General features: G+C 35.8%; 1 protein-coding gene across 1 annotated transcript in view; it reads right to left on the bottom strand.

Moving 5' to 3' along the window:
- The window catches only part of LOC110096211 (UDP-glucose:glycoprotein glucosyltransferase), a gene marked incomplete in the record, with an annotated part of 101782 nt that overhangs the window by 20731 nt on the left and 56251 nt on the right, over window positions 1-24800 (bottom strand). The window contains 7 exon segments of the mRNA XM_028692688.1: window positions 8140-8285; window positions 8427-8495; window positions 12118-12328; window positions 12416-12528; window positions 12605-12699; window positions 12792-12897; window positions 12973-13107. Coding sequence (XP_028548521.1) covers window positions 8140-8285; window positions 8427-8495; window positions 12118-12328; window positions 12416-12528; window positions 12605-12699; window positions 12792-12897; window positions 12973-13107 — 875 coding nt within the window.

Here is a 24800-nt window from a genome sequence, read left to right as displayed (position 1 = left end):
AATATACCACAACAACCAAACATACACAGATACAAGTGAGTCGTCAATCACAAACGATTAATGAAAGCAGCAGCAGGGCACAAAATGTAGTCCGGGATGTGGTGAAAATTCTAAGCTTTATCGCCATTGTCTAAAATAGGTTAAAGAGCATATGGCTGAGTATCTCAAGCAAATACGACACAAGCGTGAGCTAGATTCCAAGGCAAAGGGAAAACTCTTGAGTATTATATTGCAAAACTCCATATGATACCAATCTCAGCAATTCAGAAAAGCACGTTGTCAGTGATGCTTTATTAAATGATAAGACTTTCAAATCTTTATTAATGTGTTAAACCGATGACCATCTGAGAGAGAGGATTGTATCCTTGTGGCATTCAATCCACACTTTCAGGCCAAGTCTGATTGGATTGATGAATCCGCACAATATTACTGACTGCTGAGAACAAAATTTGAACTAATATGATTACTATAGAGCTTATTATAAATCAACATATTAGGATAATTTAAAACAAACTTGAGATGTAATGTTTACAACCACACAACTTTAAATATACGCTTATTGTATGCACGTGCAATTGTTTTGTTCAATACTGAGACGTTATTAATAAAATGCATAATTAAGTAATGCTCACAAACATTTAACCATCACCATGCACAATTATGTAATACCATTGAGCAAAACTTCAACATGTGGAAGGAATGATTCACAATATTGACACAAACAACAACAACAACAAAATGAAGCCTTTGTGGGGTCGGCTACATTCACAATACTAACACAAATAAAACAATTTTCATCAGATGTACAAGCTTTCCTAGCATGGCACAATTACATTAGGCATTTTTATAGTGAAAACATGTACCGTCTAAATTGTCCAGATAAATATGCAAACCCAGGTCAACGAGATCGCAGAGAGGAGCTAAGAGCCACAATTAGTAGGGGCGTTGGGATAATCACATTAAGACCAACCACAACAACATTGGAATTACGGCCTATTCTAATTGAAATTATGCCCTGCACAAGGGGCCGACATAATCAATGCGTTTCTTAACAATCTTTCTTTTCAATTTCAATTGTCAAGTTTATGCTTTGATACAATTGTTTAATTTTGTTTATTGCTTTTATAATTTCAGATTATTGTATTAATATTGTGCTGAACTTTAATCCTTGCACTTGGAATGTTGTTTTCCCTCTGTTACTACATACCTCCACATCCATCCCAAATTCTAAAACAAATAACATTAAAAACAACCACAATGACACTAAAATTAAAAACCACCTCTCACCCAACAGTTCAATCTCCTGCACGTATACCTCTTTGTGCCTTAGCCGTCAACAAAACCTAACTCCTCTCCCATTACTAATCACAACTCCTTATGGGTAATTTTGATGCTTCTCAATGTTCTCTTCAAACTCACAAAATTACATCTCTACTCCATCCAAATACCAACTATGCTATGGGCACCACTATAACCCTCCTCTTTGACAACCGTACAGAACAACTCCATTAGCAGCCAACTTTGGTTAACAAAGCCATCTTCCTCTCCCGAGAAACTTCACTCTCACAACCCTGTCGACCTCACTCCCTCTCTGCTCTATTCACTGCCAATGACCAATCATGCTCCAAGCACCACCATCGCTCTCCTCTATAACTACCACCGGGAAAGACTCCATCAGCACCTAATTCTAGTTACCCCTCAAGACATCTAGCTCACCTGAATAACTCCACTCTCACCAACCATGTCGACCCAATACCTCTATTCAACGCTAAGGACCAACCAAGCTCCGAGCACCACTGGCACCTTTATCTTCAACTATCGTTGGGAAGAACTCCATCAACCCCTAACACCAGCACCAAATTATAAATCCAGTGGACATCTCTCTCAAGATAGGAAAAAAAACAAGAGGGATTAAAAAAACAAGTGAAATGGTGTGTTCAATTTAACCTCATTTCAAGCTCACAACAATCTCGTTGATGACACCTCATGCATGTATAAAAAAATGGAACCACAATTTCTTTCGATATCCCGCCAAAAATGCATTTTATTGCATAAAATGCATTGCATCGCAAATTTCCCCAGTATGTGTTGCAAAATTTCTTATATAAATACCCCATGTATGCCTTTCTTAGCATAGTGGGTAGGACTAGTTACCCTTATAGATGCCCTGTGTGGGGATAACGTCAAGATGCTTCCAAATTTTCCACGGACTAAACTTTAAAAAAAAAAATTTATGAACATAAATGCAATACTAAAAAGATAAATGCAAAATAACAAATTGAAGACAAAAAGAGCACTACATATCGCATTAAAATTAAATAATTAAAATCAATCAAAATAGAACTTATAATGGACTTGATAGTTCACCTATGAGCGCAAATTCCAACCTAATTGTAGCACATCATAAGTTATATAAGCACACCAAAAAGTATGAGCATCCTCTTAAGAGCACATCAACCTTTTAAGAAGTACACCATACGTGTATTCAAATAAATGTTCAGACATTAAAATTGAAATTGTGATAACTCCAACGTACTATGCGCACTGGCCAATAAAAAATAACTTCAAATTATGTCACTCTTAAAAGCAAGCCACCACTTTAGAAGGAAGTGCAATTGTTGTAAAAAAGAGCAAATTTAAACTTATTATGTTGCATGCACGTGCTTAAAAGGGCAACTACGTCTATAAGCTTGAACCTTAAGTCCCACATTTTATGCCTAATCCTTCACAAAACAAGAGTTGGGTTAACATGGCTTACAACACTGACATTTTGAAGTTTCAAAATATTTAAAAGCTCAAGCGAGCTGCACTGCCTATAGAGTAGGGTCATAGGTCCTATTTTCCTAAGACTAGTCCTCCACATCATAAAGAGTGGAGTGAACAAGGCTTATGCAACAAATTCAAAATGATCTCGATCAAAAAATAATTTTTAATTCCTACTCTTGGTGCAATCAAGAAAACTAACATTATCATAGACTTGAAATCAGATGATCAATCATAAATCTTGTTTTGGTGTGCATTACATTTTTATAAGGCCATAAACGTGAACCAAATATGCATAGTCAATAAGGTTCATACCAACAAAATTTTATCATGTTTCTTAGTCATATGATGGGTATGTTTATTGCACTTTATTATTGAAGGGGTTTACTATCAAAATCATGCTCTAACTTCAAACACAAATGATTCAAACTTCTTCTCCTTGATGATGGTTGTGTTGAAAACAAATTTCCACATGAGGAGATTCTATTATAAAAAAATGCCCTCAAATTTTAAAGAAAATCACTTTGGCTCTAATCCCAATGATGTAACATTCAAATAACATTCCAATCAAATAAAATACTAACTAAATCCAAACTGACCCCTAAAAAAAAAAATCAGAAAATCTACAAAATCTAAAAAAGCTCAAGAACCTACATACCAGTTTGTCGAATGACAAATTTAAGCATGATCAAAACTCACAAAAAGTCAATATCATATCAAGTGTACCCACATGATCACTCTAAAAAATCTCACGTCAATAAGAACATAACATGCACCATCTAACAAGAAGCTTTGCAAAAAAATAACATCATTATATTACAATTAAGGCCAATGCTCGGATGCTCCCCAAGGGTTTAATATATGGGTTGTGAATCACAAGGTACATCTGATAAGGAACGATGCCCTATATTAGCCAAAGTCAACTTCATATTAACTCTTAGGTAATCATTCACAATGTACATCTGACAACTATCTAAAACTTGCCCAAAAAGCTACTAAAAGGTGCAGAATAAAAGGTTGCAGGAAATTAAGCGTGGACAGCAACCTGAGTTAGACATATAAGTGGCCAAACTAGTAGGATAGGTATGAATTTGAAGCAACACTAAATAGGGAACAATGCATATGTTAGATGCAAAAGAAATTACTGCAGGAATTACTGGACAGTAGAGCAAAAACAGACAATAAAACTCCCTAGATGATGTTATGCATGCAAACGATTCTAAAGGTAAAGCTAACCTTAGACTCTCCTTGGATGCATCTACGTCACAGAGCCAAAGCATGCTAAGCCATGCTCTAGATACCAAGATGATGATGAACCAACATGGGAAACGTGAATTGACACTTTAAGATTATTTTGAAAGAGGCTTTATTAAAACTTGCAACTTTAACCAACTAAATATAGCGTTACGTCTAAGTATTAGAGTATCGAAGAAAATCGGCGATAGAATTAACGCGATAGGCAATTCGATTACATTTCTTGCAGGATATCCAAGAGTGTCTTGCACTAAGATAACCAAAAGATAACTAATAAATGCATATAAGCCTTACTAAAAGCCACACGTGTTAAAAATTTTAGACCATTCACTTCTTTGGTGGTCCGTCATATCTGCTCTTGCCATGTGGAGGTAGCGGAAGCAGATGGTCGCAAGAAACTTAGCGATACCACTAAGACACATTGTTGATGCCCGAGAGGACTCGTCGCCGGAAAGAAGCGGAGTAGTTTGGAGAAGCGGGCTTGGCGGATGACTGTTCGTATGCATTCCACGTGTAAGTCGGATGAATCTTGGTCGTCGAAGGCGATCCACTATCGTGTCGGCAAAAAATCCGATCCAAGTAATCTTCGACGGTATTGTTCAGAAGACCGAATCCCACGTCGAAGAAAGGAGACCTTTTAAGATGTGAGACTGAAGTTACACTATACTTATATTTAGTGCATCGTATTAGTAATTTTTGTAGTACACCTATGTAGCAAGAGCAGTGAATCAACGCGCTGGATCCGACCAGTCCAACCATGGATTGAAGACGGAGCAATTACCACAGCAACCCAACAATGGGAAGAAAAGAGGGAGGAGGCGCAGTCGGCTTGGGGAGAAGCGGCTTTAGCCAACGGTGAAGGAGGAGGCGCGTAGGTTGAGCGGAAAAGGGTGAGCGGGTTAATTAGAAAAAAAAAAACGAAAGTTATCTCCTAGTTTAAGGGATAAAGAGGGAAAATATTTTGAGTATTTAAAATTTTGAATTCCCAAATTAAAGGGAATTATTGGCATTCAATGGCGAGGAGGAGAATAAGCGGCTGGCGGCAACATAGGTGGGCTAGGTTTGTGAAAACTGAAATATTTTTCAGTTTTAATTGAAATTGGAGGGATTTTATTTTTGAAATTATAAGTTTAAATTTTCAAAGTTAGGAAGGGGAAAATAATTGGTGCATTAATGGGTAAGCATCAAGAGGGAGGAATCGGCCGACCATGTAGAGAGGGGAGAGATTGGAGCTAGCGGGTAGGCCACGGCAGATGTCAGCGCTTACAATGTGTTTAGAATTCTATGCTGTCGAAAAATGTATTGTGTGTTTCATAATACACTATAATTAAATGAATAAAGACATGGGAATTTGAATATCACAAAACTTTACTCTCCAAACTTTTTCTCGATCTAAAAACCAAGACATTCTAAATCTTCGAAACCTGCTTGGAATTACTTGGACCGTACATTTTTAATCAAAGAAATCAACACAGCCAATTTGTTTCCATTTGCCTTTTATGTAGTGAACTTTTGTAAATGGCAGTGTTACAATTGTTACGTTTGATTGCTGGCAACAACCATTTGCTATGTGATTATGAGGAATGGGCGCAACTTCAAATAATTGGTTCTATGGCGGAGTTATCCTAACTAATATACGCTAATGATAAATTGAATAACCTTATGCATTACTTATAATAAAAAAAATGATATAAGGTTAAGGAACATGAGCATTAAGCTAGGGAACTACCAAAAAAATTATCCTCCTAAGTTTATCTCCACACATAGACCATGACATTAAATATTTTTTATCACATAGACCTAAATGGCAACTTAATCTTTGACTTACAGGCGTTATAAGCTCATACCATTGTTGGTGCTTTGATGTAACGATAAAAAACTTTACTTTTAAATTTAAACTCCTATTATGATCTCATCTAACTCAGAAACTTTTGAATAAGCATATACAATAGTTAACACGCACATTATAATACATTGTGCTTCCAATGACGCACATGCAACGGACACCTTTTAGCTTCCATAATTAGCTTGGGCTTTAGCGTACACAATGTTCAAAATAAAACACTCATTAGTATTTGCGTCTAGCGGAAGCTCTTAATAGTCCATAAGTGTCGTTTGCAACAAAGCCTATATTTGGAGCTACGCCTTTTGTTTTTAAATTTTAAATATTATACTAGTATTAATATTTATATTTAATTGATTCGTTTTGATTTAAGTAACTTAACACGGTCAACAAATTACATGTAAACTGTGCATTTAATTTTCAAAAAAAATTGAACATAAGTAATTTTATGAAGGAATATTTTTTAAGTTTCCTCAAATCAGTTAGTGCCCACTTTTCGTTATTGTAAATTCACCATTTATGCTGACGATGTCCTCATCACATTTACTCATTTGAAAGGAAAAGGTAAAATTGTTTAAATGCATGCTTGCTTAAAAATATTTTAAAGAATGTCAAATTAGCTCAAACTGCTTAAAAAAATTGGCATGAAAAATATGTAATATTGACAAATGAAGTTGAAGATGATTCTAAGGCATGCTTTTTTTTTTTAAAGCAAATGAAGATAATTGTGAGTTATGAGATGATATTGATGAAGGAAATGATGCTTTTTTAACATTTGATGATGATGATGATATGACTAGAAAGACTAGTTTAATTTCTAACAAAATAGTAGACTGGAAAAGCGGTTACAATATTTTGAATTTTGAGTGGTTGGGGTGTTGATTACTTGAACCTAATATCACTTTGGATGTTTTCATTACATGATGATTTATCTTTCTATTTAATAGTTTTTCATATTAATATATATTTCATTTACAATTATTTAATATTATATCATTTTTAAAACGACGCACCCAGCACCATGCACTGTGGCTTCATGAGAAACTTTGTGTTATGGTATACCATTCATTGTTGGCAAGTATGTTGAAAAAAAAAAGACTAGTCCAAATATATATGAAATATTTATCATCAACAAAAGTAAAATAGGGTCATGAAAAATTAAATTGTACAAATTCAAATCATTTTTCTATCAAGCCAAACAATCTTGGTATGACCAATGATTGAAATATTTAAAACCCATTAATGGAGAGAATGATTACATAAGAAAATAAATAGGTGAGGAGAAGACGGGAACATATGTTAGCTATAAGTTTTATAAGTAGTAAAAAGTTAAGGGTTTGGCACGACTGGCTTGATCTCATATGATTCTAAATATAAGCTAAATCATTAGATCATCATCAAATGATAAAGAATAAATAAAAAAATTATAAGTTCACTAAGACATCTGGGTCGGCCAAAACATTATATATTCTTGTTGATGAGCAATAAACAAGAGAGAATATTTGTATAAAGGGTATGGGTGTGTGCCTTGCAAACAAAAGTGCACATAAGTATGTGCCAAGTTGTTATCAAGCTAACCATGATCAAGCTGGTGATTGCTATTGTTCAGCTCATCATTAAATTGGCCCATAAACACTGTACATTATCAATTGTTTTGAGTTGTGAACAACCCAACCTTCAGCAAGTTAAAGCACCAAATACCAAGTATTTACAAAGAAGCAGACAGCTAGCCACATTGACGGCCAAGAAATAAGAAATACTGCAACAAATGAATAAAAGCATAGAAGTCCACAGAAGCAAAATATTGACGATGAAATCACAATGCGGCTTCAGCAAGGATAAGTAAATTTTGATCCGATGAAATCACAAAAAGTTGGCAAAAAGAAATGCAGCTTCTGATTTTTCTTCAATTCCAAAAAAAAAATGAATAAAAAAAAAACAATTCAGCAGACAGAAAATAGCATGAACATTGAAGATGGGATTTTAAAATAAGAATATGCACCTCTTCATCTTTAAATTTTACTGCATTTATAAGGAAAAGCTGAAAATATACAGCAATAGTAAATCACAAAAACAATTTGATTTCCAAATTGAGAATATAGTTTCAAGATTTTATAGAAAAAAACTCTTTTATCATCCATAATTGACACTTTTGGTCGGTCAATAAGAATTAAGGGCAACATTCTCACAGAAGATATTATACAATAAACAAAGTTGGGGCTAAAAAATCAAGATAAATACTTTCCATGTTACACTACAATTAACTAGAAATAGCTTACCTCGTTAACTCATCGGGATCAACATTTGACCACTCCGCTTCATCAACTATCTCATGGATGTGTCTGATTCGGTATTGATATTCCACGGACTCCAGAAGCTCCAAATCATCACTTGAAAAGGAAACTCCATTAATAGAAGCAAACACCTACACGATAGAATAACAAACTCTTCGATTATATAAACATAACAGTGAAAAACTACAAAAAATCATACATCAATTAATACATGTAACCAAGATGGCATTGCCAATAGAAAGCAAATAAGATATATTTAAAATTACACTAACCCTTCCATTAGTGATTATAGCATCTGAACCAAATTCAAGCCCCAGTTGTTCATGCAAAAAATAAGAAACCTACAAGCCATGAAGCAATGTAAGAACTATTATTCTTAAAAAGGGAACCGATATTAAACATGGTAAGAACTAGTCAATATACGTTTGAATTAAAAGATTATTAAACAACAATAACAATGAAAATGAATCCCCAAACGAGAAATTAATACATAATTTAATTCAGAAGTTAAAGAGTTGAAGAAAAGTCTCCGTTCAAAAAATACATACAACTTATCGCCCCCAGACAGGTCATTAGGTCAATATCAGCAAAACCTGGCATAATCCAGTAATTCACTAGTATTCTTAAATACAATATCGAGGTTCATCTCCAACAATTACAGATATTAAGTTAACCGCCATTCCTAACCATAATTCAGCACAAAAAAAAGCGGAAACCTAAATCAATGAAAAAAGAGCTAAAAGAATACATCAAAAATATATATTTCCCGTTAGTAAATTTTTAAAGAGAGAGTATACGAGGGCCTCAACAATAATGATGTTGAAAGAAAGTAATAGCAATTAAGAATGAGACTATGAGAGCAGTCGAATCTACAATGGAGAAAAAGGATTCATGTAGCCGACCCCACGTAGTGGGATAAAAGCTTGATGTTGTTGTTGTTGTTGTAGCAGTCGAATCTACAATGGAGATAGCACCGTCCAAAGATGTAAAAAATTGTCAGCAAAACATTTTAGAAAATTTAGATCAGTATTAATGTGAAGAAATAAAATATTTGTCAAAAGGCAATACCAACAAAATCTCAAAGTTGTCAAAACCAAATCAGCCATACCAAAAAAATGAGAGGGTCAAGATTTAATGGTTCGATCAGGATGAACCAGAGGTTGAACAAGATGACTTAATAAATATTAGAATTATTTAAATAAGATCAAAATGATATAATAATTATGTAATAATATAAATTTGTGACAAAAAATAAATAGAATTCATACAAAAATAATATCTTTTGTAATTTTAAATTAATTAATTTGGATTCATAGCAGGTAAGTTTACAATGGAAGCTATATATTTTTTAGAGGAATGATGAAGTTTAGTGAGTGTAATAAGGATAAACATATGGTATTTATTGATTTAGAAACAACATATGATGAAATTCTAAGAGAAGCGCTCTGGAGAGTTCTAGAAAAGAAATGTGTTAATAATACTTATATTCAAGTCATTGAGCATATCTACACAGGAGCTGCTATTTGTGTTCAAACACAAGAAGGCTAGACCAAGTATTTTCCTATTTGAGTTGGATTACATCAAGGTTCAGCTTTAAGCCAATATCTTTTTTGATTTAGCCATGAATGCACTCAATAGACATTCGTAAGAGGACGTACCTTGGTGTATCTTTTTGCTAATGATAATCCTCATGTTGATAAGACTAGAGAGAGAGCTGATGAAAAATTGAATTACAAAGGTAAACTTTACAGTCTAAAGGTTTCGTTTGAGTAGATCTAAAATCTAAAATATGGTGTAATTTTAATAGTAATAGATTTAGTTGTGGGATTATGACATTAAAAATAGTAGGCATTTTAGATATCAAGAATCTATTGTTCAAAATGATGGAAAAATAGATAAGAATATTATTAGTAAATTCAAATTCAAGTTGGATGGCTGAAGTGGAGGAATGCAGTGGGTCTTTTGTATGATAGAAAAGTACCCCCAAACTTAAAAGGAAAATTTTATAAGAAGGTGGTGAGACAAGTAATGATTTATGGCACAAAATGTTGGCTATTAAATAAAAAGCATAACATTAAGTATTGCAAAGATAAGGATGCTCAGGTGGATAACTTGCTTTACACTTAGAAGCAGAATGCAAAACGAGCATAAATGTGAAAAGATTGGGGTAGTTCCTATGAAAAATAAGATTAGTGAGAGTTGCCTTAGATGATTTGATCACATAAGATGTCGGCCTTCGGATGACCCTTTTAAGAGGGTAGATGTATTAGATTTGGCCTATGTTAAGAAATGTAGTAGAGGAAGACCAAAAAAACTTTCTTATAAAGTATTAAAAATGATATTTTTATTATATTTAGATGAGAATTTGACTCTTAATGGAACATAATAGAGAAATAGATTCATGTAGTTGACCACACGTAGTGAGATAAAGGCTTGTTGTTGTTGTTGTGAACTTGAGAACTTCAACATATTTATTTAATCTCACATCACTTGAAAACTTTCTCTTAGTATTGTGGATATAGCTTTTTGGGTTTGCATATGTTAAGAATTCACATGAGGTAGTGGGGTCATGTGAAAATGCTTGGTTGGTGTTTTCAAGGAAAATAATTATTATAATAATTTCAAAGAGATGGCAAAATAGATGAGAATATTATTAGTAAATTCAAGTTGGATGGTTGAAGTGGAGGAATGCAGTGGGTCTATTGTATGATAGAAAAGTACCCCCAAATTTAAAAGGAAAATTTGATAAGAAGGTGGTGAGACATGTAATGATTTATGGCACAAAATGTTGGCTATTAAATAAAAAGCATAAAGTTAAGTTAAGTGTTGCAAAGATAAGGTTGCTCAGGTGGATAACTGGTCTTACACTTAGAGATAGAATGCAAAACGAGCATAAATGTGAAAAGATTGGGGTAGTTCCAATGACAAATAAGATTAGTGAGAGTTGCCTTAGATGATTTGGTCACATAAGATGTCGGCCTTCGGATGACCCTTTTAAGAGCGTAGATGTATTAGATTTGGCCTATGTTAAGAAATGTAGTAGAGGACGACCCAAAAAACTTGCTTATAAAGTATTAAAAATGATATTTTTATTATATTTAAATGAGAATTTGACTCTTAATGGAACTTAATAGAGAAATACATTCATGTAGCTAACCCCACGTAGTGAGATAAAGGCTTGTTGTTGTTATTGTTGTTGTTGTTGTGAACTTGAGAACTTCAACATATTTATTAAATCTCACATCACTTGAAAACTCTCTCTTAGTATTGTGCATATAGCTTTTTGGGTTTGCATATGTTAAGAATTCACATGAGGTAGTGGGGTCATGTGAAAATGCTTGGTTGGTGTTTTCAAGGCAAATAATTATTATAATAATTTCATGCTTATTTTAAATTAAATTGTTAAGTGCAATATTTTATTTAATATTTTGTCCTAAATATATTAAATTAATTTATTAAATTGTTTAAATAGTCCAACAATTGAACCGACCAGTTCAAAGGATCCGAATACCAGTTCATTGCTTAAACCAACAATTTTGACATGTTCATTCATATTCGATGCAAAGGACTTTTTTAAAAATGATCAGACTAATCATATGACCGGTCCATAGTTGAACCAGCCGAACTACTTGGTTCGGTCCAATTTTTGAAACCTTGCATAATCTTGATCAACACGAAAAATGTACCAAAATCTCAACGGGAAAATTCCAAATTCAAAAGAGGAAAAAGCCACTAAATTAGACTTTCCAACAAAAGAAATATGGCACGCTATGCAAGGAAAAATTATACATTATAAAGTGAACGAAAAGACAACTCAAAATAAAACAACCAGCTTCAGCTCAACGGAAGAATGGTGGTCTGATGTTCAAATTTTAGAATGGAAACCAGTTATAAAAGATTGCCAAAACAGTCCATCTTACCTTTTCAGGAAATGAAACAACTCCGTTGCAATTACACACATACCTTTTCCAAATGATTAATTCTCGTAGCCGACGAGAATTTTGAAAGGTGGGATCTAAGATCACCAGATGGCAACTCATTTGCCAGAGCTAGCTCACAAACTTTGTCTATGAAGTTAATCAGGCTGGTAGTATCAGATGACTGTGCTTGCATGAATTGACTTTCATAGACGGAGCAAAGTTGGTCCAAGAAGTTCAAGACATTGTGCTTGTCACTGACTCAAAAATAGTTTATATAAATAAGCAATAAGCATATCTAACATTTAAAAATCAGCCCTGATTAATAAATCATGACAATTTACCCAAAAATTGATGATGCTTTATCAAATATTTCTGCTAAAAGAAGAGCAGGAGATAAGCCCAAGCCATCTCCATTCATGAGTACTCCAACACGGGCTTTTCTAGACTCAGCCATCTAAGAATTATCATATAAATTAGCAGAGATCAACAAACATTGTAAAGGAAAATAAAAATATCATGCAGAACCAAACCAAGTAATGTAATCCTTCACGGAGTAATTTTATCCCTTTCCTTGATGTCACATTAACAGCAAGAAGATGTGTCACTGGCTTTAAATCATCTAAAGCTGAAATAACAAATTGTATAAGTTGCAGGTATAAACATTGTTACATAAGTCTGCAAAAAGAACCAGATATTTTAAACATCTTTTAAGCTTACTTCCAGGAGAATGCAAGTAGCTGATGTCATGTAGTATAGAATCCTTTGCAATGTATGATTTGACAAGTGAAATAAATTTGTTTATTTCTTTCCCGCCATTAATGACCTTGAAAAAGGTAATATATGACATTTAAACATACGTAGTAGTTATAAGGAAGGATGCGTTATCTCAATTTCTTACCTGAGGATTATAGCGGTGATAACCATTTTCAGAGAGAAACTTCTCTAAAACATCTGTGTTTGAGGTAATTTGACCATAGTAAACTTGCTCCTGAATCCTAGGAAGCTCCTCATTCATAGCACTTATAGAGGAATCCTACATGTACAGCATATGAAGAGAAAGAACATTATTGAAGTTTACCTAGAGAAGACGCAACACCAAAATAATGCAGAGAAAGAAGCAGCTAAAATTCATACGAAAAAAAATAAATGTAATAATATCCAGTCAAGCTGCGAGGTTTATCTATATAATATCTATATAATTGGGTACGCCTACGCTACCAACTGCACATTTTCACTTATAAGAGTATCAGCAAAGTGAAACGCAAATTAGGGGTTTTTGAATACTCCTAGCTAACTGATATTCTATTATTGCACTATTATTGTTACTCCGGCTGAAGAAAAATTAGAGTTCATATTTAATCATTTATTCAAGCAACCACTGAAATTGTAGCAGATGAGCAGTACAGCAAATGGATAAAATACCAATATGACACTAACATAAGTATCAATTGCTCCAAGTAGTAACAAGGATAAAAAAGCTAAAAAATCAATGGAATAAAGACTAGGTACTGTGTTTCCATCAAATTTCCTTTTAAGTAAAAGAGAATCTGAAAACTAGCAGCCAGATAGCTTCAGAGCTTTTTTATTTAAGATTGCAAATAATTCCATGCACTTCTCGAAAACAATGGATATGAAAAATATCAAGATAAATTTGACAAGGTTAATAAGCTTAAATATTCAACAGGTATTACCAGCATAAGTGAGATCATGGAAAGCATCATAATGATCCTCTTCCAATAATAAAATCGAAGATTCACTTAAAGCCTTACCATGGATCAACTTATAACTAATAAGCAACTGAAAATTACACCATGATAAAGTATAGATTTTAGAATATTGGTGATACAGTTTAAGCCTCTTAATCAAATATATTTCCATCGCAATTGCAAACGGGTAACTTGCTAGACACAGGATACTCCAAATAGTTTTAACATCTAATCATTACTTCAAAAGATGACCACTTCCAGAACTCTTTCCTCCTTTACTTTTAGTTTCACCTTTCCAAACAACTGTTACTAATTCAGGAGGTTCTCTACAAAATTGGGCCAATCTCCCCAGCTTGGTTATTTAGGTCAATTTGAGTTGAATTGGCTTCTCTAAGTTAACCTGGCTATCAGGTTAAATTATTTTGGACTAGCAGGATCAATGAGTAAAACGACATTGGATTTAATGGACATACATGGAACTACATTCAATTTGCAACATTTTAAACTCATAGAAGGGCTTCAATCAAGAATAATAAGTACAAAGTCACCAGGCAATGCCAAAACAAGAAGATGCCAGATCACCAGAGGGCTAATACCGCTTTCCCTAGTACCCAAAAGTTGTTAAAATGCTTAGGTATTTTCATTTTCTTCTTCAGTGGATTAACAACAACAACAACAACAATATCAAGCCTTTATCCCACTACATGGGGTCGGCTACATGAATCTTTTTTCTCCATTGTGTCCTATTAAAAGTCAAATTCTCGTTTGAATCTAATAAAGAAAGATCATTTCTAATATTTTCTAACCAAGTCTTTTTAGGTCTGCCTCTACCTTTCTTAACATAAGTCAAATCTAAAACCTCTACTTTTCTAATCGGGTCATCGAAAGGCCACCGTTTTATGTGACCAAACCATCTAAGGCGACTCTCTCTAATCTTATCTTCTACTGGAGCTACTCCAACCTTTTCACGTATATGCTCATTTTATATCCTAATCTAAGGGTAAAGCCACTCATCCACCTCAGCATCCTCATCTCTACCACACTTAACTTACTATTATGCTTCTCTTTTAATGGCCAACATTCACCACCATAAAGCATTGCAGGCCTCACCACCATCTTATAGAATTTTCCCTTAAGTTTGAGGGGTACTTTTCTATCACACAACAAGCCCGATGCATTCCTCCACTTCAACCATCCAACTTGAATTCTACTGATAATATCCCAATTTATTTCACCATCACTCTGAACAATAGATCCAAGATATCTAAAACTTTATTTTCATTTAGAGTGCTAAGGTCACTACAGTCAATCTTATTTTCAAAATCTTCATTAAAATGTTTAGTAAAATATCTCATCCACCTTTGTTGAATATCTTTTAAGAAAAGCATTTTTTATCTTCATCCTTAATACACTTCACTTGAACTAAATCCTTACTACTCATATCTCTTTGTTTGGCAAACTTATACATATATCTTTCTCCCTCCTTAGTATATAATATATATTATATAAATCACTAAAAGCTAAGGTCTTTGCATCGCATATTGCTTTCTTAGATTCCTTATGAGTATTTTTATATCTTTCCCAATTATCAGAGTTTTACAATTAAACCAATTTTTATAATCTTATTTTTAATCTTTTCTTGCACTTTTGGATTCCACCACCAACTATTTTTAATATTAGGATATTTTCCCTTTGATACTCAAAGCACATCTTTTGCAATATTCTTCTTAATATCACTAGCCACTTTTTTCCACATAACATTAACATCCTCATGCACAGATAAAATCTTAAGATTTAAAATCTTATTCTCAAAAATTTTTTTGTTAATATTTTTTTAAATGCCCCAATCTAATCCTAGAATATCATTTTACTTTATTTTTTTTATTATCTGTCCCTTTATCTTAAAGTCCAAAACTAATAATTGATGTTGGACACATAAATTTTCACTCGGAATAACTTTACAATCTTTGCAATCTAAACGATCTAATTTTCTTATAAGAAAATAGTCAATCTGAATTGTACTATAGCCATTTTTATAAGTGATGAGATGCTCCTTCATTTTCTTAAATAAGGTATTAGCAATTAAAAAATCATAAGCTAAACAAAAATCTAATATGGTCTTGCCACCTTCATTTGTCGTTCCAAACCCATGACCACCATGAATGCTTTTAAAATTATCTACCTCTCTACCAACATGTTCATTTAAATCTCCTCCAATAAAAACTAATTCTTCAAGATGTATCTTTTATATTAATTCTTCTAAATCAGTCCAAAATTTTAATTTTGAACTCATATTCAAACCTACATGAGGAGCATAAGAACTTATAATATTAATAATTTTAGCATCAACAACAATCTTTAAAGCTATAATTCTACCTCCAATCCTATTAATTTTTATAACATTATCCTTCAAACTCTTATCTATAATAACACATACACCATTTCTGGTACAACTCCTACCCGAATACCAAAGTTTAAAACCTAAACCATCAATCTCCTTAGCCTTCTCTCCAACCCATTTAGTTTCCTGAATCCACAGAATATTTAACTTCCTATGAATCATAATATCTATTAATTTCATTAATTTTCTTGTAAAAGAACCTATATTCCAAGTTTATATCCTAATCTTAGTTTCATAGACTAGCTTCTTTGCCCACATTCATCCTTGATGTGAGAGCCCTTGCTTATTTATTACTATACCCGGGCGCCGGTGCAGCGGCCCTTGCACACTTGTCACTATATTCAGGTCATACAGTGCGTATCTTCCAAGGGACGCCCTAGCATTAACAAAATTTCTTAAAAGATTTATATCATTATTATTAGACAAGTTTTATGCTGGTTGTCGACTACCTAACGCAACCCTCTACTTTTCTCATCCAGGACTTGGGACCTGGCAACGACAGTGTTTCTTCAGTGGATTAAGCTAATTAAAAAAAAATGTATCTTGAGTTTGAAATCAAAAGTTTGTTCAATAGGAGCAATCCTTAAAAGAGTTTTGCCACAAGCGCTCTCCCTGACATAGTCCTTGGGATCCTTATAATTATTATTATTTTTATTAGGACCTCCTTTTCTTTTCATTCTTTTTGCAGGACTATCTTGAAATTAGGAGTTCGTCAGCTTTATTAAAGACTAACCTATTGAAAACTCACACCAATTTTTTGTTCAGTTCATTTAAGGTTTTGACCTGATTTTGGGAGGATTCCCTATTTTGGGGGGGATTGGAGACATGGAGGTGATCATAATGAAACCTAGGACTCCGCTGCAATCAACGCCAAATTCCAGAAGCCATCTCCAGCAGCAGTCCAAGGATGGCAGCAGAAATTATTTGTGGTTGGGAGGGTTCTGGTTGCAAGGGATGGGCTAGGGAAACTTCTGGGGTGCTTATCCAATGGAGTTGAAGTAGTCCTTCCATGACCATTGGCGTTCAGTAGCTTCTTCCTTGCATTTCTTGCTAATGCCTGGCAGAAACAACAAGGGAAGAATTTTGAGCAGGTATCGTCCACAGGTGGGAGACAAGTCCAGCCAATACTTTGTATATTCTTGTTTCTCCTTTAAGTTCACTTGCAGGTTCTTGGAGGCCCAGTGGCATTAGAGGTTGTTGAAAAGAGGGAGATGGTTGTATTTTAAGAAATTTTAGTTAACTTCAGGTATTTAGTCTGAAGCAAGAAATACTCAAATCAGGTTCTCTATTTCTTGTTTCATTTATATTTAGTTTTCTCCCTGATCAGCAGTAATCCACGTAGTTTTTTCTTTGAATTCACAGGTTGCTGGACTTTGGGCAATCCGAGGACAGCCAACAGCAATCTTTGGCATGAACTTTCAGCAATCCGAGGACAGCCAACAGCAATCTTTGGCATGGGGAAGAAGGGAACAAGATAGGGGTTGCGGTAAGGCCTCAATGGTGGCAGCTTTCAGCCAAGACATTTGACTACCATCTTCTTGAATCAAGAAGTTCCTCCATCAGGTTCTCTGTTGTTTAATTGCTGGCTAACCTACCTATTTCTCCTTGGAATTACTTGCAGGACTGCTAGATTTTTCCAGCAGATTTTGACCTCTGAAGAATTAAAAATTTTGGAAAGGCAACAGCCATTGTAATAAGAACTTGGAAGTTTCCAGCATGCCCCGGTGGTGGCTGAAATTACCAAAATATGAGAATGCATAGCAGCTTTCTTGGCTCAAATACTCGTCTCTCGGTGTAGAATTTTTCACACTTACACAATAATTCATTGGGAAGAAAGTCTTTGTGATTGTGTAGCTTCACACCTGGTTTCTTTCTCAGTTTTCAGTCATTGGCAGATAATTTTATATAATTATTGTAGCTTTCTGATGCTATAATGCTATCAAATATTCTGTATTTAATATTGAACATTAGTATGTTTTTTTATGTTCTTTTTCTTTTTTAGCTATCCAATGATGGAAGGTATCCAATGATCATGGTAGGTTGTGCTTGGGGCTTGATAGACCTTTGGTTTGCTGGCTCGATTGGTCCTTGGCTGCTGCTGGTTCACGGTTTTGGGCTTATGGTGAAGTTTGCAAGGAGGTGGTTCATTGGTGTTGAGATTTAATTGCTAAGTTGCTAGCTCATTAATCTACTAAGGTAAGCTCATAAGTTGGATTTATTATGGAGTGGTCTTGTCCCTTCTCCTCCCCTCTTCTTCCTAAAATTATGTGCCGTTGCCCATGGGTTTCCGTGGCTGCCTATTGGTTTTCTGTGCTGGATGGTTTTTCCCGTGCCTTGGTGCCTCAGTTTCGTGCGGGCCTCCTTGGTTCTTGCGGCTACCTCTTCGGGTTCCGCCTGGGCTGCTTTCCCGTGACTTTTGGGGGGCTTTTCCGTGACTTATGGTGCTTTGTTTCCTGGAATTGACTGTTGGATTTTCATTTCCATCATTAAAATTATGAATATGAAAGGTCATTCGGGCTGTTTGGTTTCTCCTCTCTTGCCTGTAAATATGAGATGTTTTGAGAGGGAAGGGAGTTGAAGATTGAGAGCAAATTTGCTAAAAACCTGAGGGTTCTTCTTGGAAAAGCTTGCGAGCTTGTTCCATTCTCCTGCTCTAGGAAAGCTTGCGGGCTTCTCCTCTTTCTTCTCGGCTTCTAACCTCTTTCATCACTACGCAAGTTCCACTCCATTTGTATCCTTCTTCTTGAGCTTTGGTGGTGTATGTTGGCTGATTTGGGAGCATTTGCTGGAGGAGTTTGAATTGGACGATTGGACTATCTTGCACTAGTGGACCATCAGTTTGCTAACCCTAAGAACTTATTTTACTTAAACCTGCATTTCGATGCATGTGAGCAACCCGCTCGACGGTTGTCTGAGGATAGCGTTATTTTTATTTTCTTTGTTTCTTTGAATTCTCTTCTAGTTTTCTTCGTCGAATTTTGGATGTTATAGATGAGTGCTACTATTTGAATCAATTTTGGTTTAGTTTGGCCCTTTGTTCTTCTTGTTTGGCTTTTCTATCTAGTGTGCTTACATCACTTTCTAATCTTGTAAGATTCTATCTGATTTTATCAAAACACTAGGATAGGATACTGCCTAGGCAGAATTGCGAAGTCTGGCTAAAGAAATCACCATGGAAACAATGAGAAATTCAGCTATTATAATATATTGTGATATGCAAGGGATGAGAATGTGAGGTATACTCTTTCAACTCCAACAATAAAAAAGAATGGAAGATAAAGAATCTTTTTTATGCAGACATCAAACCTTTAATGTTCCCTCAGGGACGTGGCCGATGATCTACGGCTATGACGCCCTTTTATTTCATTTATATGTGATATATTTATTTATTTTCTGTCCTTTTTCATTTATGCCCTTGCTTAAGGGATTAGTTCTTTGTAAGCCTCGAGGGCATTGTTGTCTTTTATTTTTCCCTTCTTGTATTTGTCTATTTAAGTCCCTCCTCTTCTTGGAGAAGGGAAAATGATGATTAATATGAAATTTTCAGCTTGTGCTTATGGATCTCTTTGTGAGTTCTAAGTTTTCTCTCTTTGGATGATCTCTTAGTAAGTTCGTGAGAGGAGAGGCCCAAGTGGGGAAAAAGCAGTACCCGTCAATCTTAGTGGATTCCAAGGTTCCCTATTACGCTTTCCCTCTTTGTCCGAAATTTTGTATCAAAACTGCTGGATTAATTCCTGCATTAATTCCTAGACGTTACCTTGCTGCCCTGGAATTCCAGCAAAGGAAATTTCACTGTGCAACTGCCAGAATTTTCCCATTGTTGCCCAACGTGTGCTATCCAGATTTTCTCAGCCAAACAACTTGCTTCCCAGCCGCTTAGAAGGGTCCCCAACTGCTGTCGAAGACTCCTTTGACTCAAAACTGCTGCTGTCCTGAACTTCAGCCTCAGGAAACTGCTGCTGTTTTGTATTTCTGCACCACTTCCAGGCTGTTCCATGCTGCGGGAAGGCTCTTGGTTGCTGCCCACGTCTTCCCCAGCATTCAAACGATCTTGTCAGAGTGTGCATATCTCTACTTTGGGTAAACTCTACCCCCAACTCTTTTATCTTCTTAGTTTACTTCTCCAACGTGGTTATATTTTGATTCACAAGGATGTCGTTGGTCCCTCCGCTAAAGCCTAGTAATAGGAAGAGTTGAGTGAAGGTTTCCTTGTAGTAGCTAGTCTTAATGTTAACAAAGGGATTTATTGTTGAGACCATTCACGTATGCAAAAGCATATTAAATTGATTGATTTTATGCTCTCAACTTCTATGCACGTAAGTTAACCAACGCTATTTATCACTTTAATATTTTATTTTATGGTTCAAATCAACATGAGATCTTGCTTATTATTATTCTCTAAAACTAAACGTGCAAACGTCGTTACGCATCTTATCTTCCCACGATTGTTCTACATCATTTTTGGTATCAGAGCATGGCACGCATGCATGACATGTACTAGAAAAACATCCTAGTGTCTAGCCAAGCATTAGTCCTAAAAATTTGCATGCATATCATCGCCTAGATAATTTTATTTCATTGTTTCCGTTGCTGCCCATGCATTTCCTGCACGCATTTAGTGGAGTTGAGTCAATATATATAGTGTCTTAGTGCTGCCATCAAAACCGTAACTCTTCTAAGTGCTTAGGATAACTACACCCTTCGTGTAGGCTGCTGTCCTTACTGTTCCAGCCACATTTAGCTGCCATTTTGTGAACTTAAAGTCTTTGTTTAGGTGCTGTCCACTCCCTCGGACCCTTCCAAACACCTAGACAACTTAAACAACGGCTGAACCTTGCTGTCCTGAAATTTGCTGCACTGTTTAGTGGCCTTTAGGTGATCCTAAAAATTGTATTAAGTTGTTGTCCACTCATTTTCTGCACTACTTAGTGGCATTTAAGTGAACCTAACTTAGTGTTTAGGTGCTAACTTCACTCTAGACATTTCCCTCATCACTTGGACCAATTAATCTAGCACTGTAGGTTGCTGTCCACAGCACTCCTGCACTCGTTTAGTGGACTATTAGGCTAGGAACCTTAGCGCTTAGGTGCTGCCTTCGACCCGGTACCCTTCGTAGTCACCTAGACTATTTTATCCACTAATGGGGTTTGCTGTCCACATCTTTAGTGCACATTCTAGTGACAATTTGGAGAGTCTAGCTTCGCTTTAGGTGTTCTCCCCTATCTAGATTCATCCTTAAGTGTTTCCAAGCGCTTCCCAATGGATCCGATAGGACTTCAAAAGAAGTTAGATGACATCGTTAACCTAGTGGGCTCTATGACTAGAATTATGACGGAGAAACATGTTGACTATCCCCACTCTAGGAAGGTGCCCCATTCGGTCAGCCATGTTAGTCGGGAGACGCCTCACTCTAGTTATCAACCTAGATCTAAGCCTAAGCCACAGCAACAACCTCACTTTGAGTCACTTTACCGTCTACACACCTTTGATGGTTCCTCGAACCCTTACTACTTTAGGGAATGAGTTAGACAATTAGAGGACTATTTTGAATCACGTCATATCCCCGAGTCCCACCAGGTTAGCATCGCTAAGTCTCACCTCCAAGGTCAGGCTCTTCAATTTTGGGTAAGATTGGAATATCATAAAGAGTCTCGCGGTGAGTATCCTACTTGGAAAGACATGAGGCGAGATCTTAATTTAAAATACCGACCCTCTACCAGTGACTGCTATCTAGAGCCCCACCCTACCTCTTTTGTTGGAACAAACCGTGGACATTACTATGGTCGAGACCACCCATCTTTTAGTAATATAAAGGTTGCTGCCCCACCCCGTAGGTTTTCTCTTAGTCTTGATGACCGATCCTTTAGTGGGTCTTCTGTTGGATCGAGCCCATATAACTCTCCACTTGGACCAACTTCTAGCCAGCTCAGTCAAACCTTAGCCTCCCCAATCCTTGACCCTGCGAGTGTAAGTTTAATAAAGAAATATCTTAAAAAGAAAAGGTCCCCTAAACCTGAGACTGAGTGCATCCATTTCGTTGATGCTAATGATATCACTAATAATGAAGAATTCTTTGAGGATAAAATTGAAGTGATTGAATTAGACTCCCTGCTTGACTTAAACCCTGATTTAGGAGATCTAGGACCTTTAAACCTAGATACCTTAACCCATCCAGATCCTCATCTCATCAAGGATATCTCTTTGGATAAGGTCTGCCTAGACGATATTAATTTGATCTCGGAAGAAGCTGATCTAACCTTGAACACATTGAAATTAAAGTCAGAAAAATCTGATTTAATTGTATCTCCTACTAAGATGACTCTGAATAATTTTGATTTAATTTCGGACTCTAATAGCGACGTGGATAGTCTCGAATTGGAATTGAGTAAGTTGAATTTGCTACCTGAATTAGACCCCGAATTAGTTCACCCCAAATCCATTGATCTTAAGGTTATAACCAAACCTGATTCTAGTAAAGATAGTCATAGGAGCCTGAAAGTTTCTGAGCCTGATTTGAACAATAAGTCTCCTCTTGTTTTATTGGAGTCTATTTTTTGAGTTGTTCATTTAGATTTATATTTAGCAGAAGGTGTATTTCCTGATTTGACTTACCTCACCACCACTGTAGCCACTAGGAGACTACCTACGACCCTAACTGAAACTACCTATAAAAATGCCCTGATAGCTAAAGATATTTTTATTGCTCCTCCTACTCCTGTTCCCTTAGACATGGAAACTTTTGTCCTCTAATTTTGTGAGTGATCTGTCTTTATTCTTATCTATGTGTGCTTGTGAGTCAGTATGTTTGTGTGTTTTTGTAGTCTGCTTTCTTCCAAAGTTTCATCCATTTACAACTTTGTGTGATCCCACAATGCATGCTCATCTTCATTGCACCAAGTCTCTTGCATCCACATCTGCATTACATCTGCATGGCTTACATAAGGAAATTGCACGCCCAACCTGAAGGGAGTAATAATAAGTATAAACTTCATGCTGATTCAAAAACGACATTTTAAAACTATTAAGGTTGGTAACTCAGTGATGGTGCAGATTCGTCCGAAAAGTTACATGTTAGAAGTGCGGGGTCATTTAAAATAGTCACTACAATCCATGACACTGCTAACATGATTGGATCTGCCTGCAGAATTCAACGTTCATTCCGCTTTTAACATAAAGATTTAGTAGCCTATGAGGGCCTAGAGTTTAAGCTCCAAATCCACTTCAAATTAAGCCTTGTGTGACCCCACCCTGTGAGAACCCAAGCCTACCTCCACTCCCAAATATTCCTAAAATACCTATAGCGGAAGTGATTAACATGATTCTAAGTGATGACATTATTTCCACAAAAGAGGGTGGACGAAGAAGCTATTTGATAAGGTGGCGAGGTAAACCAAAGATAGAAGATACGTGTATTGATCGTGAGGAGTTACAGAGTTGGATCCAGATTCATTTGCGGCTCTACATGAGCCTTTGAGACACCCACTCGACGGAGTCGAGTTTTCTCCCAGCCGGGGAGAATGATGCAGACATCACCTTTAATGTTCCCTCAGGGACGTGGCCGATGATCGACGGCTATGATGACGCCTTTTTATTTCATTTATATGTGATGTATTTATTTATTTTCTGTGTTCCAGCGATCTTATGGCACTGGGTAAACTCGACCTCCGACTCTTTTAGCCTCTTAGTTTACTTCTCCAACGTGGTTATATTTTGATTCACAAGGATGTTGTTGGTCCCTCCGCTAAAGCCTAGTAATAGGAAGAATTGAGTGAAGGTTTCCTTGTAGTAGCTAGTCTTAATGTTAACAAAGGGATTTATTATTGAGACCATTCACGTATGCAAAAGCAGATTAAATTGATTGATTTTTATGCTCTCAACTTCTATGCACGTAAGTTAACCAATGCTATTTATCACTTTAATATTTTATTTTATCGTTCAAATCAACATGAGATCTTGCTTATTATTATTCTCTAAAGCTAAACGTGCAAACGTCGTTACGCATCCTATCTTCCCACGATTGTTCTACATCATTTTTGGTATCAGAGCATGGTAGGCATGCATGACATGCGCTAGAAAAACATCCTAGGGTCTAGCCAAGCATTAGTCCTAAAAATTTGCATGCATATCATCGCCTAGCTAATTTTATTTCATTATTTTCGTTGCTGCCCATGCATTTCCTGCACGCATTTAGTGGAGTTAAGTCAATATATACAGTGTCTTAGTGCTGCCATCAAAACCGTAACTCTTCTAAGTGCTGCTGTCCTTACTGTTCCAGCCACATTTAGCTGCCATTTTGTGAACTTAAAAGTTTTTGTTTAGGTGCTGTCCACTCCCTCGGACCCTTCCAAACACCTAGACAACTTAAACAACGGCTGAACCTTGCTGTCCAGAAATTTGCTGCACTGTTTAGTGGCCTTTAGGTGACCCTAAAACTTGTATTAAGTTGCTGTCCACTCATTTTCTGCACTACCTAGTGGCATTTAAGTGAACCTAACTTAGTATTTAGGTGCTAACCTCACTCTAGACATTTCCCTCATCACTTGGACCAATTAATCTAGTGCTGTAGGTGGCTGTCCACAGCACTCCTGCACTCGTTTAGTGGACTATTAGGCTAAGAAC

This window comes from Dendrobium catenatum, unplaced genomic scaffold, assembly GCF_001605985.2.
Source record: "Dendrobium catenatum unplaced genomic scaffold, ASM160598v2 fragScaff_scaffold_156, whole genome shotgun sequence".
In the NCBI taxonomy this organism is placed as follows: Eukaryota; Viridiplantae; Streptophyta; class Magnoliopsida; order Asparagales; family Orchidaceae; genus Dendrobium; species Dendrobium catenatum.
The sequence above is the reverse complement of the archived record's forward strand: the minus strand, read 5'-3'. Positions and strand labels throughout refer to the sequence as shown.